The sequence below is a fragment of the Staurois parvus genome, unplaced genomic scaffold (genome assembly GCF_062004578.1).
Source record: "Staurois parvus isolate SC_StPar_1 unplaced genomic scaffold, SC_StPar_1.0 ptg001194l, whole genome shotgun sequence".
In the NCBI taxonomy this organism is placed as follows: Eukaryota; Metazoa; Chordata; class Amphibia; order Anura; family Ranidae; genus Staurois; species Staurois parvus.
In genome coordinates, this window is record NW_028318990.1 from 1,079,873 (window position 1) to 1,094,923 (window position 15,051).

General features: G+C 39.2%; 1 protein-coding gene across 1 annotated transcript in view; it reads right to left on the reverse strand.

Moving 5' to 3' along the window:
• Positions 1-15,051, reverse strand: part of RFTN1 (raftlin, lipid raft linker 1) — a 463,107-nt gene that overhangs the window by 369,261 nt on the left and 78,795 nt on the right. The window contains exon 2 of the mRNA XM_089660005.1: positions 5,837-5,992. Within this exon, the coding sequence (XP_089516131.1) occupies positions 5,837-5,981 (145 nt within the window). The 5' untranslated portion in view covers positions 5,982-5,992. The remainder of the gene's footprint in view (positions 1-5,836; positions 5,993-15,051) is intronic.

Genomic DNA, 15,051 nt, shown 5'->3' on the forward strand with positions numbered 1-15,051 from the left:
GATTTACAGCAGCAGGAGTCAATGACTCCTGCTGCTGTCTTTCTGTCCTGCGAACGCATGGAGAGAGAAGAGAGCAGCTACAGATGGGCCCAGCGCTGGATATTTAAGGGGGAAGGCATACAAATGCTGGGACATTTTTTAGCTTAGTGCGGAGAATGCATTACAGAAAAACATGCCATGCCTTTACATCAACATGATTGACTGTATCACTAGAGAGCAACCTCAGATTTGCCAGTAGGTGTGACTGTGGACTTCTCCCAATGCTGCACCCTGTTTTCAAGAAGGGGGGCTACATATGTACGTTAGACGCTTTCAAACTAGCATGACTCCAAAGGATCTGATTTATATGCTAAGCTTCATTTTATAAGACCATTACCCCATGTTTTATCTCTTTAAAATGCTTCAAGTGCTGAAAAATATTGGAAGAACTGGAAGAAACCCAGTGTTAACTTCCTGTTTGGGTTGACAACACAGTGCCTTTGCTGAACTGAAATCCAAACCCGTATTGTCAGCCCTGTCTGCTGGAAAACAGAACGTCAGCTATTCCCAACCCCATGCTTCTCCTCAAGTATACTGTACATTAAAAAAAAATGTTGAAACCTTGATTCCCAATATTCTGTCTGTGCACTGTGCGTAGGTAAACAGCTCTTAGGAGATGTAGTTTGGGGGGCGTGCCTATGTCAACAGGAACTCAGCTCCCAGCAGCAAGCATTTTTGATGATGTCGCAGGGAGTAATAAAAAGTTGTGTAAAGCCCAACTCTCTTCCACAGACAGTACTCATGTCTACCATCGCATTAACAAGCCATTCAATCTGCTATTGGGAATGGAACAACCAGGTAACAGAAGTGGAACACTCAAGTAACAAAGGCACAATGTGACAACTAGTACTCTTTTCCAGGTATGCTGCAATTAGGGGTTTTAAGTTTTAACTCAATGATGATCATTCAACCTCTGCAACCTCTGCACTTTTTAGAGATAAAAGCTACAGTGTATTCACGATTCAATACAATACAATACAATGATGCAATAGACTTTTAATAAGTTATTAAGTTGGACAGGGTTTTAATAACCCCTGCACTGTTTTTTGAATGCTTTTATGTTTGTGTTTTGATAACTAACAGTTTTATATGTTATGTATGCCAGCGCACAGAGATTTATGGTTTTATTATTAGCTAAATAAACATAGTCTTATGTTCTGAACAAATGAGTGCCAAGTTTGCTTTTTTGTTACTTGTACTTTTGCTCTTTGGAAAGACTAATTCAATTTCTTGCAGCAGATACAATCCCAATTCCCAAAAGTTGGGACACTGTACAAAATCTACATAAAAACAGAATGCAATGATTTGCAAATCTCAAAAACCATATATTATTCACAATAGAAAATAGAATACATATCAAATGTTTAATCTGAGAAAATGCACAATTTTAAGAAAAAAAAGGTAATTTTGAAATTGATGGTAGCAACACATCTCAAAAAATTAGGACAGGGCCATGTTTATCATGGTATAGCATCCCCTCTTCTTTCAACAACACTCTGTAAACATCTGGCAACTGAGGAGACCAGTTGGTGGACTTTTGGGAAAGGAAATTTGTCCCATTCTTGCCTTGGTGACTCTTCCACTACAAACCTATGCTGCTGTCATAGATGCAGTATGCAGTTTAGCATTGTCCTTCTGAAATATGCCTTCCCTAAAAAAGACGTTGTCTGGATGGGAACATATGCTGCTCTAAAACCTAGATATATCTTTTAGAAATGTTGGTGCCTTTCCAGATTTGTAAGCTTCCATACGCTGAGAGCAAGCCAGAAGGTCCCTCTCCTTTTTAGTCCAGAGTTGCCAAAAATAATGTCCAATTTCGATTCACCTGACCACAGAACAGTTTTCAACTTTGCAACAGACCATTTTAAATGAACTTAAGCCCAGAGAAGATGGTTTCTTTTCTGGATCATGTTCAGATGTGGCTTTTTTTTTAATAATAGAGCTTTACCTTGAATTTTTGGATGGCACGAGGGGCTGTGTTCACAGACAGTGATTTTTGGAAGTATATCTCTGGCCCATGCAGTGATGTCCACAATCATGCCTGTTTTTAATACAATGCCATCTGAGGGATAGCAGATCACGGGCATTCAATAATGAAAGTGTTCAACAATTTTTAGACACAGCTTTTCACAGAATGGTGAGTCTCTGCTCATCATAATTCTGAGACAGTATGACTCTCTAAGATACTCTTTTTATACCCAGTCATGCTACTGACCTGTTGCTAATTAACCTAATCAGTTTGTTGTTAGTGCTTCTTACTATACCAGCTCTTTGTTGCCCTGACCAAACTTTTTTGAGATGTGTTGCAATCAATTTAAAATAACCTTTTTTTTTTCTTAATGACTTGTTTTCTCAGTTTAAACATTTAATATGTTTTCTATTATGAATAAATAATGGGTCTATGAGATGCGATTCACAGGTAAAGAGAACACTTCCTTTACCTTAAAGCAGTATTAAACTCAAAAGCAAACACTTATATTGCAGCTTGACAATTCTTAGATGTGATGGCTGCATTGGTTTTCCTTTTTAGGCTTTCTTTCTTTTATTTTCACCCAGTGATCTGACCAGTAAGCCTGTGGTTTTTCAACAGAACAAGCTGACCTACAGATGTAGCAGAGGGTTAAGACAAACCAAACAAACAATCATTAGCTTTCATTTATTTATGTAAAACCTTTATCTGAAAAGGAACAAAAACTTGTTGTAACTGCTTATAAAGTATGAGCTGGACTATGGCTTTAATTTGTTAATTTTATCCAAACCTGCTAGTACATCAAACACTACACTCCCACCAGACTGCAATGCTGCTGTCCAAAGGTACCTCTGTTGCTCCTTCATTGAGAATGTAGGTACCCTAATATAGGAGGTGTAGATCACCTGGTGAAAACAAAGGACAAAAGGCTTAAAAAATCCCAACAAAACCCATGAATGCAGCCATCTCATCTAATGATTGGTAATCTGTAATATAATAAATTTTTGGGATTAATGCCACTATGCCAAATCTTCCTTCGTTTGTGTCTCACATGCTGCCCCTCCCAGACACTGCAGCTCACAGTGTGAAATTTCAGCACAGCACATTCAGTTCTGCCAATCCCAAAAGCAGTGTCCAGGACTAGATGTGCCCAGGTGCTGACTAATAGGCTACAGGGTTTTGGTCAGCACTGAAAATGCAAAATGTTTTCAAACCACTGTTCTATTCTTGTGCAAGTAGTACCTACATGACAGTGACACTGCTCCTCTGAATTCAGGAGTAGTTCAGCATCGTTGCCACACCTTCACAGGAAATTACTTTTTTAGGACATTGCAGGGGAACTAACATAAAACTGTAAATGCATATACTTATTTTGGTTGAACTGGATGGACTTTGGTCTTTTTTCAGCCAGACTACCTATGTGACTATGTAACTTCTAATCACATGCTACAGCACCTATTTTATTTCTAATCAGAGGCAATAGTTATAGTTTAAAGAGAGTGTGCACATAAACAGTCACACACCAAAATCAAGACATCCTGGAATGATAGTATCACTCAGACAGTAAAAGCCTAGACGTCACCAGGCTCAGCATGTCTAATAAAGGAATGCATGAATGATGAAACACAAGAAATATTAATGCTGGAGGCCATTGCTAAATGTGGACATGCAAACAAGGCAATAAGGACAATGGATAATGCAATTGATTCCTCTTTGACTACGATTACCTAAAAAAAGAATTCAAAAGCAATTTTCTCTATGGCTAGACTTGATTAAAAATAATAATGTAGGCTGCATTCAGGATGCATGCATAATACAATGTGTAACTGGATAAATACAGATGTGTGTGCACATAAACTGGCACACAGTAAAAAAAATATTCAGTAAGTAACTGGCTTCCAAGGGTTGTTACAGGCTAATGAGGTTATGCAGTCAACTTCGGGTTATAGGCATTAAAAGAAAACATACTGGGGTTGATTTATTAAAACTGGAGAGGGCAAAATATGGTGAAGCTCTGCATATAAACCAATCCGCCTCCAGTTTTTTTTTTGTCAAAGCTCAGTTGAACAAGCTGAAGGTAGAAACTGATTGGCTACCATTCACAGCTGCACCAGATTTTGCTCTCTCCAGTTTTAGTACATCCACCCTATTGAATCACAAGTAAATGTGTGTGTCAGTACATTTCTCTGCTTTTTGTGTTGCTTTATATCTGAGTCTGTAAAATGCTTTCATAGACTCTTAGCTCAGTTTTGCTAGTGCTATAAGACTTACAGTATCTATAAAGAGTAACTCTGGAATAGGCAAAAAAATCACCCATTAGTACACTTCACAACACAAAACACTAAACAGTAAATAACATTTTGAAAATCCTTACCATTAAGGAGAAAAGTCTAATTGCATTTCATGACCTCATCTCTGTACCTCAAAAAATAACAGCATCTGCTCTGCCAAGGAGGTGGTAACAGCAGGGATTACATCATATCCTCTCCTCTTTCTCTACAGTAAAAGAAAACTACAGTTCCCATCAAGCACAAGGAATTGTAGTGAATGTGAGTCGGTACACTTGGCCTGAACATTTTGAATATGTCTGAGAGTCTTGGTCCACAAACCACTGCAAGATGGGCTGAATTACATCACTGCTTCCTGGAGAAAGAACTACAGAAGGGATGTGCAAAAACCTATGCCTGGGGAATAGGAGGCATAGCAGCCACTGGTCTTACAAACAGGAAACCAAAGACAACAGTTTGATTTGAAGATCATTAGGCTATTTCAGAGCAACTACTGAGTGAACCAGAAGATGGATGACATATTCAGCGAAGGTAGGAAATCAGTAACAAAGACATGTAAATAAGGTTTTGCCCGGAGTTCTGCTTTACAGTGGAGCTCCAGGCATACAGCTAAATATACTGCTGGAAAACATGCATGTACACCTTCCTAGGTTCTGTACAGGGGTGTTCTCAGTGCTGCCTGATAAATGGGGACCGTTTAGCAACTCTGAAACTTTGCTGTCCTTAAAGCCCAACTCCAGGCAAAAATTAAATTTAAATAGTGCATTCTGCATCATTAACCTTACTCCTCAGTCTTGATTCCTAACACCTTTTCCTAAGCCATCCTGCAGTGTAATTGATAGAAGTTACAGTTTCCTCTATGAGCCAAGCTTATTTTCTACCTTGGGGACCATCGCCCCTGTGAGTTCTCCTGCCTCTGGAGTGTATGAGAGAGGACCTGGCTACTGTAAGTGAAATCTCCAACAACAGGAGGTGTCCAAATCATGCAGGCAGTGCAGAACCCCAGGAACTAAACAGAGAAGGATCATCACACAACTCATGGCTTCAGGTAAGTAAAATGGACATTTGGATAGTGTTTTTGTTTTTATAATAGCAGTTAGTTAGAAGGGGATGAGAGGGAGGGGTGGGGAGAGCGATTGCTAATATTCTGGTGTTGGGATTTAGGTAATTTATTAAACTTCCAAAAGTTTCAATAGCCCCTTCCAGCAGCCAGCCAAGTCGAATGTTACAGTGCAACCATACACAGTGATTTTGAGAATTGCTAAATGTCATGCTGCTCATTCTTATTGAAACCCCTGCTCATCTATGTCCGAATTAGAGTCTGTGTTAAGCTGTAATCGAGATTTGTAACTTTCAGCCTTCAAGCACAAGCCAGTGACAGTTACCTTTAGTGAATAGTGATGCTAAGACAGCTACACGGAAATTCGACAAAGACTGCAATGTTGACATTTAAGGCAACACCAACAGGTATAAAGAAATAGGGACAGGCTATTTCTTGGAAAATTCTGCTACAGTTTCTGGTGTCAGACTTTCAACTTACCTTCACTGATGGTTGTGAAGTCAACATAACGATATTCATAGGACACATCAATCTTGGTTTCAACATTTGGCCGTTTCAGTGTAGAATATATATTTCCTGGCCTTTTCTCATCAAACTTATCAAACTTATTTAGTCCACAGCCCATTGTAGCAAGTGCTGGAAAGATAAAAAAAAGATAAGCAGATTTTTATTTTGTTCTTCATTCTCAGCATGAATTCTAAACAGTTTTATTTTTTTTGGGGGGGGGTTGTATTTTTTTTTTACTTAAGCCCCCATTCACACATGAGATTTCCTGGCTTGAAGCACAAAGCTCCAACACTCAACAAGCCAAATCCCATGATTGTTGCTCAACATCTGAAGATTGAAAAGGTACTCAAGATACTTTTGAAGCAGAATATGGCATTTTTGGCCCCATTGACTTAATTAAAAAAAGCTGACCCAGGGACCTCCACTTTGCTGGATACCTTCCACTTACAACTAATCGGGGCTAAAAAAAATTTATAAAATAATTGCATGCTCTAATGTCTAAATCTCTCATATACCAGTGATTTTTGTAGTCAATATAGAAAGTCTGTTGGTATAAATGGTAATGTATGGTGGCCAAAGATGGCTCCAAAAGAACAACAAAGAGGGAAGTATTTGCCCACACTTGCTAACTCATTTCAATTCTGACATTCACCACCATACTTGATATGCCTTTTCAGTGGCACAAGTTTGGTATTTTTGCTTCTTTGCTCTAAAATAAAGTGACACTTGGATGATCGGAGAAGAGTGCCCGATGTCCAAAAAAGTCTCACTTGATGAATTTTATCGTACTTGTTTACTTTTATCTTCAATAAACGATACAATTCATCAAGTGAGACTTTTTTAGACTTTGGATGCTCTTTTCCAATCACCCAAGTGTTTCCTGCATTAACGTCTCCATTATCATTATCAGAAAGGTAGCAGCCCTGGACCCCAACAGAGTTTATCACTCACCACCTACATTTGGGATATAACCCACTGGAGGCAATTTTCTCTATACCCTCCACACAGTAACTTGCCACTAGGCAGCCTCCAGCGGCACCAGTCCAGCGCTGTCTTCCACCAAAACCAAAATAAAGTGAAGGATTACCACTACTCTCAATTCGATCTGGTCACAATGACTACGTACCAGAATTAGGCTGTTTTTGTCCCCTTCTAGGGATTACCATTCACAAATGGTGGCTGGTTGCCTTACCTTATCTTACCTCTAACTTTCACCACCAAATCACAAGGAGAACAACCAAAGAATGTACGTGAATACTTTCTGATACAAATAGAGATGGTGAAGCTGTGCAGTGGGGACACAGACTGCAATGGAAACTTGACAAGGTAATAACCCTCCCACACTCTGTCCAAATGTACAGCATTAAAAAGTATTTTTGACCTGAGTACCATGGTATAGTTTGCTTTGGAAAGTCAGAGTACTTAAACTGGCCATAGATGGATCGAAACTTGGATGATTCAGCAACAACCGTCTGAATTTCAATTCATGTATGGTCATCCCCATTCAAAAAAAGCTGATCGTTAGGTCAAATTCTGTTGAATGGGAATGTAGTAAAATTTTTGTCACTGCAGCCACTGTATTCTGCAGGTAGAAGAGTCACAATACAGTGTCCCATCTTGCGTGGATGGAGGAATTTGTTTGCCTGGTGGCTGATTGAAAAAAAAAAAGAGTCATCTATGGCCACCTTTAATAGTGAGATGCCTACTAGTTAGATGTTTCTCTATGTAGTATCAGCAGAGCTGGGCAGTTTTCTCTAGAGGAAGACTGCTGTGGGGCCTGGGTAGCTCTTTCTGTGTTGGTATGACATTATCACAATGCAAATACAACATCTTCATATTTTTTTCCAAAAATACCATAGAATTTTGCTAGGCCAGCCACTAGTGATACAGGAAAGAGCATTAGAACAAGAAACTGTACACAGGTATGCAAATATATTTTTCTATGATTGTCAGCATGTCTACTGCCTATTTTTGTCATTCTTAGTTATACGAGTATTTTAAAAGAAAATGAATGTGAAAAACAGCTATGGATAACCTCTATGGGAAGGCACCTTATGTAATTTCACAGGCTGCCACCCTAATGACCTGTTTATAGGCATATCAATCTGATTGCTCTGAAATAGATCTGCATTCTGCAATCTGTCCATGTCCTAGAATGTCATAGGTCTTGCACTGGATGCCTATAAGATGCATATTATGGAGCTTAAATCTTAGTAATGACTTTGCTGTATCACACTGCGGTATTTGTAAAGAGAATTTGCCATTGGTCTCTGTCATTTACCAAGGCTATTTTTTCTGAAAAAGGGTTACAACGCATTTTTGCACATACTGTATGTAGCCAGTAGAAAAGGTTCTACTGCACCCTGCAATGTATTTATTTCCTCTTAGAAAAGGAGGCTTCAATGAATGCTGAAGTGACTAAATAAAATGTGAGATTTGAGAACTCTTCCAAGTGCCTCTGATATTTTGTTTAACATAGCATATTACACATCAGCACCATTCCCTTACAAAAAGCAGGTAACCAAACTCACATGATTTTTTTATACAGTAAGACAGGTGAAACCCACACCTAAATTGACAGTGAAAGCTGATTCATTGACTGGAATACCTGATTCCAGTTACCACTGTTTAAAGTGTCATTATCCTAAAGCTGGCCATACACTAGTAGAATTTTGTTCAAAATTTGTTTGAAGAAAGTTAATTCCATTCTCTAATCATTAGTAAAGTCAAATAATCCTTTCTAACTGTATATGTGGATTCTGTTCAGAAAATTACATTCATTCCTAATGCCAATGTTAAAGACAAATACAATTTTGAAGTACTTTTTGAATGACATTCGTCAAGTCACTGAATATACGAGGGGTGTACAAGTGAAACTGGGACTTTTAATTTTACAGGTATAAAAAGGGATGCTAACGCTTCAGTACTACATGCAATAGTAAGTGGCAAGTGCGTCCTATTACTGATAGACGGTGCACATGTCATGGGCCAGTCCAGAGACCGTTAAGATGGCAGACAACAGTGTTAGTGCATGCATGAAACAGCGTGTGGTGATGATGTTTCTTGTGAATGAAGGTGTAAAACCCACAAATATCTCAGAAGACTTCAAGCACAGTACGGTGATGAGACACTCAGCCACAGTAAGACATTTGAATGGTGGAAACGTTTCAAAGATGGCTATACGTCTGTCAGTGACGGTCCTGGAAGTGGTGGTTTCCAGCCCACAGCAGTCTTTCCTATCAACGTTCAGCGTGTGGAACACCTGATCTTGGATAATCAACGCATAACCTGTCATGAAATTGCAAAAGACACGAATCTTTCTCTGGGAACGGAGAACACAATGATAACAAAGTGAAGCAGGCTGTCCTAGGATGGTTCAGACATATTGACAAATCCTTCTATGCCGAAGCTTTCCAGGCATCAGTTAAATGCTAGAATAGGTGTATAAATGTAGCAGGAGAGTATGTCGAAAAATAAATGCAGTTTCCACTCCTTGAAATTCGTTCTTTCATTATATAAACTCAAAACTCCTGGTTTCACTTGAATGCCCCTCATACAAAGAATTTTCCTACAAATATTTGTACGAATAATCTTTTGAAAATCTACTAGTGAATGGTCAGCTTAAAGGTTCATATACTTTTTCCATCAAATGACCTTGACTGCACAAAACATTTTCTTAATAAAGTAATGGCAATGTGAACTACTGGATATGTTGTTTGTTATGTAAGGCTGCCTTTATTATTATAACTTCAAATGAAAATCTGAACAAATTTTAATAGTCGTTCATGCAGAAATTCAAAATCCCTAAAGATCCACAAACTTTCTCTCACAACTGTAGTTGCTTTGTCCAAGTATGATGTATATAATGTAATGAATCAGACTAAAACTTCCTTGGAAACTGCAGTCAAATGTTGTCACTTCTTAAATTCATTACTATTCAAAGAAAAAACCCAAACCCACAATGGTATAGTTATAGAATGCTGCAGCCAATATGAATTTACGGTCTGCAACTACCAAACCACACCTAAAAGATTCCAGAGCTAGAAGTGTGATTATAAGTGTTACGAAAATTAAATAAAAATGTTTCAAATGCATAAATCAGTACACAGTAAAAGCGGCGATGGATAAACTGTATGTCTGTGCTGAATGCAGTAACAACTGGTGAACCACAACAGTCAAATGACACTCCATCTAATTATAAACAGCGTTGGATTTGTATGTGAATAATTACAATGCTTAGAGTTTCAAGTGTTCTGATTTCTTCTTTTCCACCTACGTGCAGCACTCCCACAAACAAAAGGATTTCTTTGTTTTCTAACCAATATAGGCTTTTATTTTAAGCTGAACACCAGTCAGCGTTGATATATTAGTTTCATCTCCCCGCCCCCACTTCTCCAGATAACAAAGTTTAATAGCTCGCTAAGTCAAGGTGGGTGTAAAACAGAAATATTTACCTTATTCCTGGTTTCTCTAGGCTTCCTCACCACCATATGACTGGTCCTATTAAGAACCCACTTTTTGCCATTTGACTGTGGTCCAGGGGCGGACTGACAACTCATAGGGCCCCTGGGCAATAGGGGATCATGGGGCCCCTGTGTCCTTGCCCAAACTCAAAAAAGCCTATGAAAAAGGTACCAAAGGCATCTCATGGGGCCCCCTACTGACCCCGGGCCCTCGGGCAGTGCTCGAGTTTCCAAATGGTCAGTCCGCCCCTGCTGTGGTCCTGCATTGTATGTCAGGACATCGAGAGCCAGCCCACATATTGGAGGTAGAGAAGAAGAGACAGAAGCAAGCAATAATAAAGTAATTCTCTGCTCTCCTAGAATCCAACCAAAACTCATTTTTGTTTTTAGCCTATGGAGTGATTTGCACCTGATGGGTTTCTATTGTTGTCTCGCATGATCAGAATTCCCCTCATTAGGTAGATTTATTCAGACAAAAAAAGACATACAGTAGATATCAATAAAAGCATAGTCCAAATTTTGCATGTAACACCAATGCAGAACACCCCATATGTACTCCTTGGTCCTGTGGCCTAGTTGTGTGACGAAGCCCAGGAGCTCGCTCTTGCTTTCTACAAGCTCGAGGGATAATCTTAGAGATACAATTAAGCTCTATCATGAGTGAAAAGCTTTTGAGGTGTGGCCTTAGGTGGGAGGTCTGATGTGTGTGCTATATGCTGCTTTGCTTGCTCATTAAAGTTAACTGGACTTTCCAGATGTTATTGGTGTGCCATTTTTTTTACTTCAGCATTAGTTTCTTTTCTCTTTGAATCATAGCAAAAAAAAAAAAAAGAGGAAGGAAAAAAACGTAAATCAACTTCCCTTAGAAATCTTGTAGTCACAGACCTTGGTCCTTGTTGACTTTTACCAAATATGGGTCTTTATAACCCTTCTTGATAAACTAGGTAAGATGTGTTTTTTATTAAGAAAAATGAAAATCTTTAACAAAAAGCAAAAACCAGTTCAAATTATTTCCACAGAAGGACGAAGGACAAGAGATAAAGCCTACATGAAGGTCAGAAACTGTAGCAAATGTCTGTCAGGGCTCCAAGTATGACCAGAGATGTGTGGACTGACACAGGGAAACGCAGGCTTCAGGTATAGTATAAACAATACAATTTATTAAAGACTAAACAATACATAAACGCAGTGCAAGACTAAACATAAACACAGTGCAAACAAACCAAACCTCCAACAGATAACAATAAGAACAATACTAAACGTAGTCAGGCAGGCCGGGTCGTTAGCAAACGGGCAGGCAAGGTACAAGGAGCAGGCGGAAGAGTAGTCAGGAATAGCTGAGGTCGGTACAGGCAGAGTTCATGCAGAGTCAGGATTCAAGCAGGCCGGATCAGGATACAGGGGCCAAGGGAAACTATACACGAAGGCCCTGACTGCAGGCCTGGCTACTCCTTAAATACACCTCCTGCAATCAGCCTCAGGTGATGACTTGATTGCAGGAGTGAGCTTCTGGCTGCTGAGAGCACCTGCTGGACAGCCCTGGTACTGCAGCCCACACAGCAGGTTAGTCCCACCACCAGTGGTGAGTCCATTCCTGACAATGTCCTTCTCGCCCTCTGAAGTAACTGTATAGCGCTTCAGAAAATGACCATTATCACTGTTTTGTTTTGAGATTTATAATATCACAACTATAACATTGAGCACTTTTTACACAGATTAGCTTATGTAATACATCAAATCATTCAAATGTGTAAATATAACCTTTCACTCCTTCACCCTTTTCCCGGTTTCTGTTATTCTCTGAATGTTCTACTTGGGATATTCACAGGATCTATCAACTCAGATTTTCTGGCTAGTTTGTGATATGCCAGTCTAGAGGTACAAGATCTTGCATTGTTAAATATATCAGTGAAAGCATCCTAAAAGTGCTGTTCCAACACAACAGCAGAATAGGCTCCTGCTTTGGATGCTGTGTCAAAGAGGTTACAACGGGGGTGGAAGACTCTCCACATAGATTTGACTAGCAGAACATGATGCTGGACATGATTGGCATACAGGCGTACCTCGGTTTACGAATTTAATTCATTCTGCGGGACTTTTCATATTGCGAAAAATTTGTAAACCGAAACGCGGTTTCCCATAGGAATGCATTGAAAACCAATTAATCCTCTCTGGAGGTCAGAAAAAAGTAAAAAAAAAAGTCTTTTATATGCTCAAAACTCTTTATAAAGTGCACTTTAAAGGCATAAATACTGTACAGGGACATAATTAAAAATGAATTTGTAAATACATTGAAAACCAATTAATCCATTCCGGAGGTTAGAAAAAAGTAAAAAAAAAGTTTTATCTGTTCAAAACTTTTTATAAAGTGCACTTTTAGGGCATAAAGGGACATGATTAAAAAAAAAAATTAATAAATGCATTGAAAACCAATTTATCTGTTCTGGAGGTCAGAAAAAAGTAAACAAAAGCCTTATCTGTACAAAACTCTTTATAAATTGCACTTTAAAGGCATAGTACTGTACAGGGACATGATTAAAAAAAAAATCATAAGTGCATTGAAAACCAATTAATCCGTTCGTATTGCGAAAAAAATTTGTAAACTGAGCCATTATTTTCAATGGATTTTCATTCATAAACCGAAAATTACGTTAACCGAGGCGTTCGTAAACCAAGGTACGCCTGTATATCCTGGGGGCTACTGATGTAAAGGGGGGGTTCTGATGTGAAGGCAGGACTATGGGCTCTGATGTGAATGGTTACATCCATTCAGTGCCTTTGATCAAAGTGAATAAGCACAGGTTCTGTTTAATCACATCTTTTTAAACCACTTTCAATGTTACAAGCAATCCTGTTACATCCAACATGTACTGCAGAACTTATTTCTATTTTCTAACTTAGGGTTCCCTGGATATTTCATTATCCTAATCATGGTCATATTTTGTCCTGCTATTTTGCCTTTTAACTGTAAAGTAATGCAGATTATCCTTGGACTCTGTTCACATCTATGCAGGTGCAACAGTGTGTGTACATTTTTGCACAATTTCACACATCAGTTTTAGGGCAGCTCATTTATTTCAAAGGGCTGCCCTATGCGTGAAAATTGCACAATAGAAGTGCATGACCCTTTTTAAATTTAGCAAGGTGCACTGAGGTGCCATGAAGAATTAGGAATTAATGACACTGACGCACACCTGCAAAAGAGATTTATTTTTTGTACTTGCTGATTTTCTGTGCATTCCGACAATGCACAAATATGAACCTGTCCTTATGGGTAAAGGATGTTATATCTAATTGCTGAAGACTAATAAAATAAGAGACGTAACTACAGACGGTTTGCAAGAATAGTGCAAAATAATATACCGAAGTCCATATAATTAGAGTAAAATTGGTAGAGAAAAAAAAACCTAAATAAAAAGTGTTGTGTGCAGTCTCAATTATAGGGATATTTGGAACTTAGTAGCACCGTAGCCTGAGTACATCGGACCTAAACTCATAAGAGTCACTGTTCAAAATCAAGTAGGAGCTGCTTCTAGTGGCCAGCAAGTAGAAGATTATGCCTGCTGCATACCCCAAATTATCAGAATTTTTTTCAGGCAATTTCTGTGATCATAGATCAGTTTCTTATACAGGAGCATTTTATTAATCTCCACTTTCCATTGTTGTAAGGTAGGCACCCTAGCTTGGATCCACACCTCAGCTCTCAGCTTCTTGGCTGTAAACGATACCTCAAACAAAAAGGTTTGCAGATAAATGTTTAATTCCAAAGACCCAGGAGGACCCAGCAGTCAAAGCCGGGGTCTTGCTGTACCAGGGAGCCCAGGGCGTCATACAAAATGTTATCATTTGCTTCCAGTAAGCCTTTATTTGTGGGCAGGGCCAGAGGAGGTGGAAAAAGGGGCCCCTTGAAATTCAGTGCATAATGACTTATGAGACGGTTTATATCTTTCTACCTGAATTGGTATCAGATAGGTACGATGAGGTATAAACAAATGGGGGAGCATATCAGTAAGTTTCAGAGAATAATCATTGGATTGTTAGAACCTCTTCCCAGGTCTCGTCATCAACAAATCAGTCTCCCACAAAATCTTTATGCTCCAATTCTTTTGTTGTATTGGCTATGCATTACTCTTATAGTCCTGTACAACAGTCACCACTGTCTGCTCGGCCCCCCCCCAGAACTCACTGGAACGATGGTCCGTGGAGAGGGAGGGAGTGCTTTGCTGAGAGGCTGAGCCAGGTGTCGCTCCAGACTCTGGGGTGGGTCCTGACTCTGAAGTCGGGATCTTTCCCCAGCCTGGACTGGCTGAGTGACGTCAACCGACAGCGGACTTCAGTCCACTCTCAGCTGAAACCGGGTCACAGGAGTGCAGAACAAACTGCACTTCGGTAATCCACAGAAGTACGGAAAAAAGAGCTTTGGCTGTAATTCTCCTTTAACTATTCTAGGGCACCAAGCAAACACCTAATTGCATTTTATAAAATCTACATATTTACTGTGTAACCTGCCATAGGTTTTGTAATTCTGTTCTGTCAATCTCCATGGCTGTCACAATGTATAGCCAGGGAAATCTCTACTATTTATGGCTCATCTTTACTACTTCTTGGATAATCTTCCTGCTGATGGGAAACGGGATTGATTCATTGGACTTAATTTACTAAAGAAAATCAGCTATTCGCTTTCTAAGGGATTGCTCCCTTTATGAATGAGCCCTGCTGCCTTAA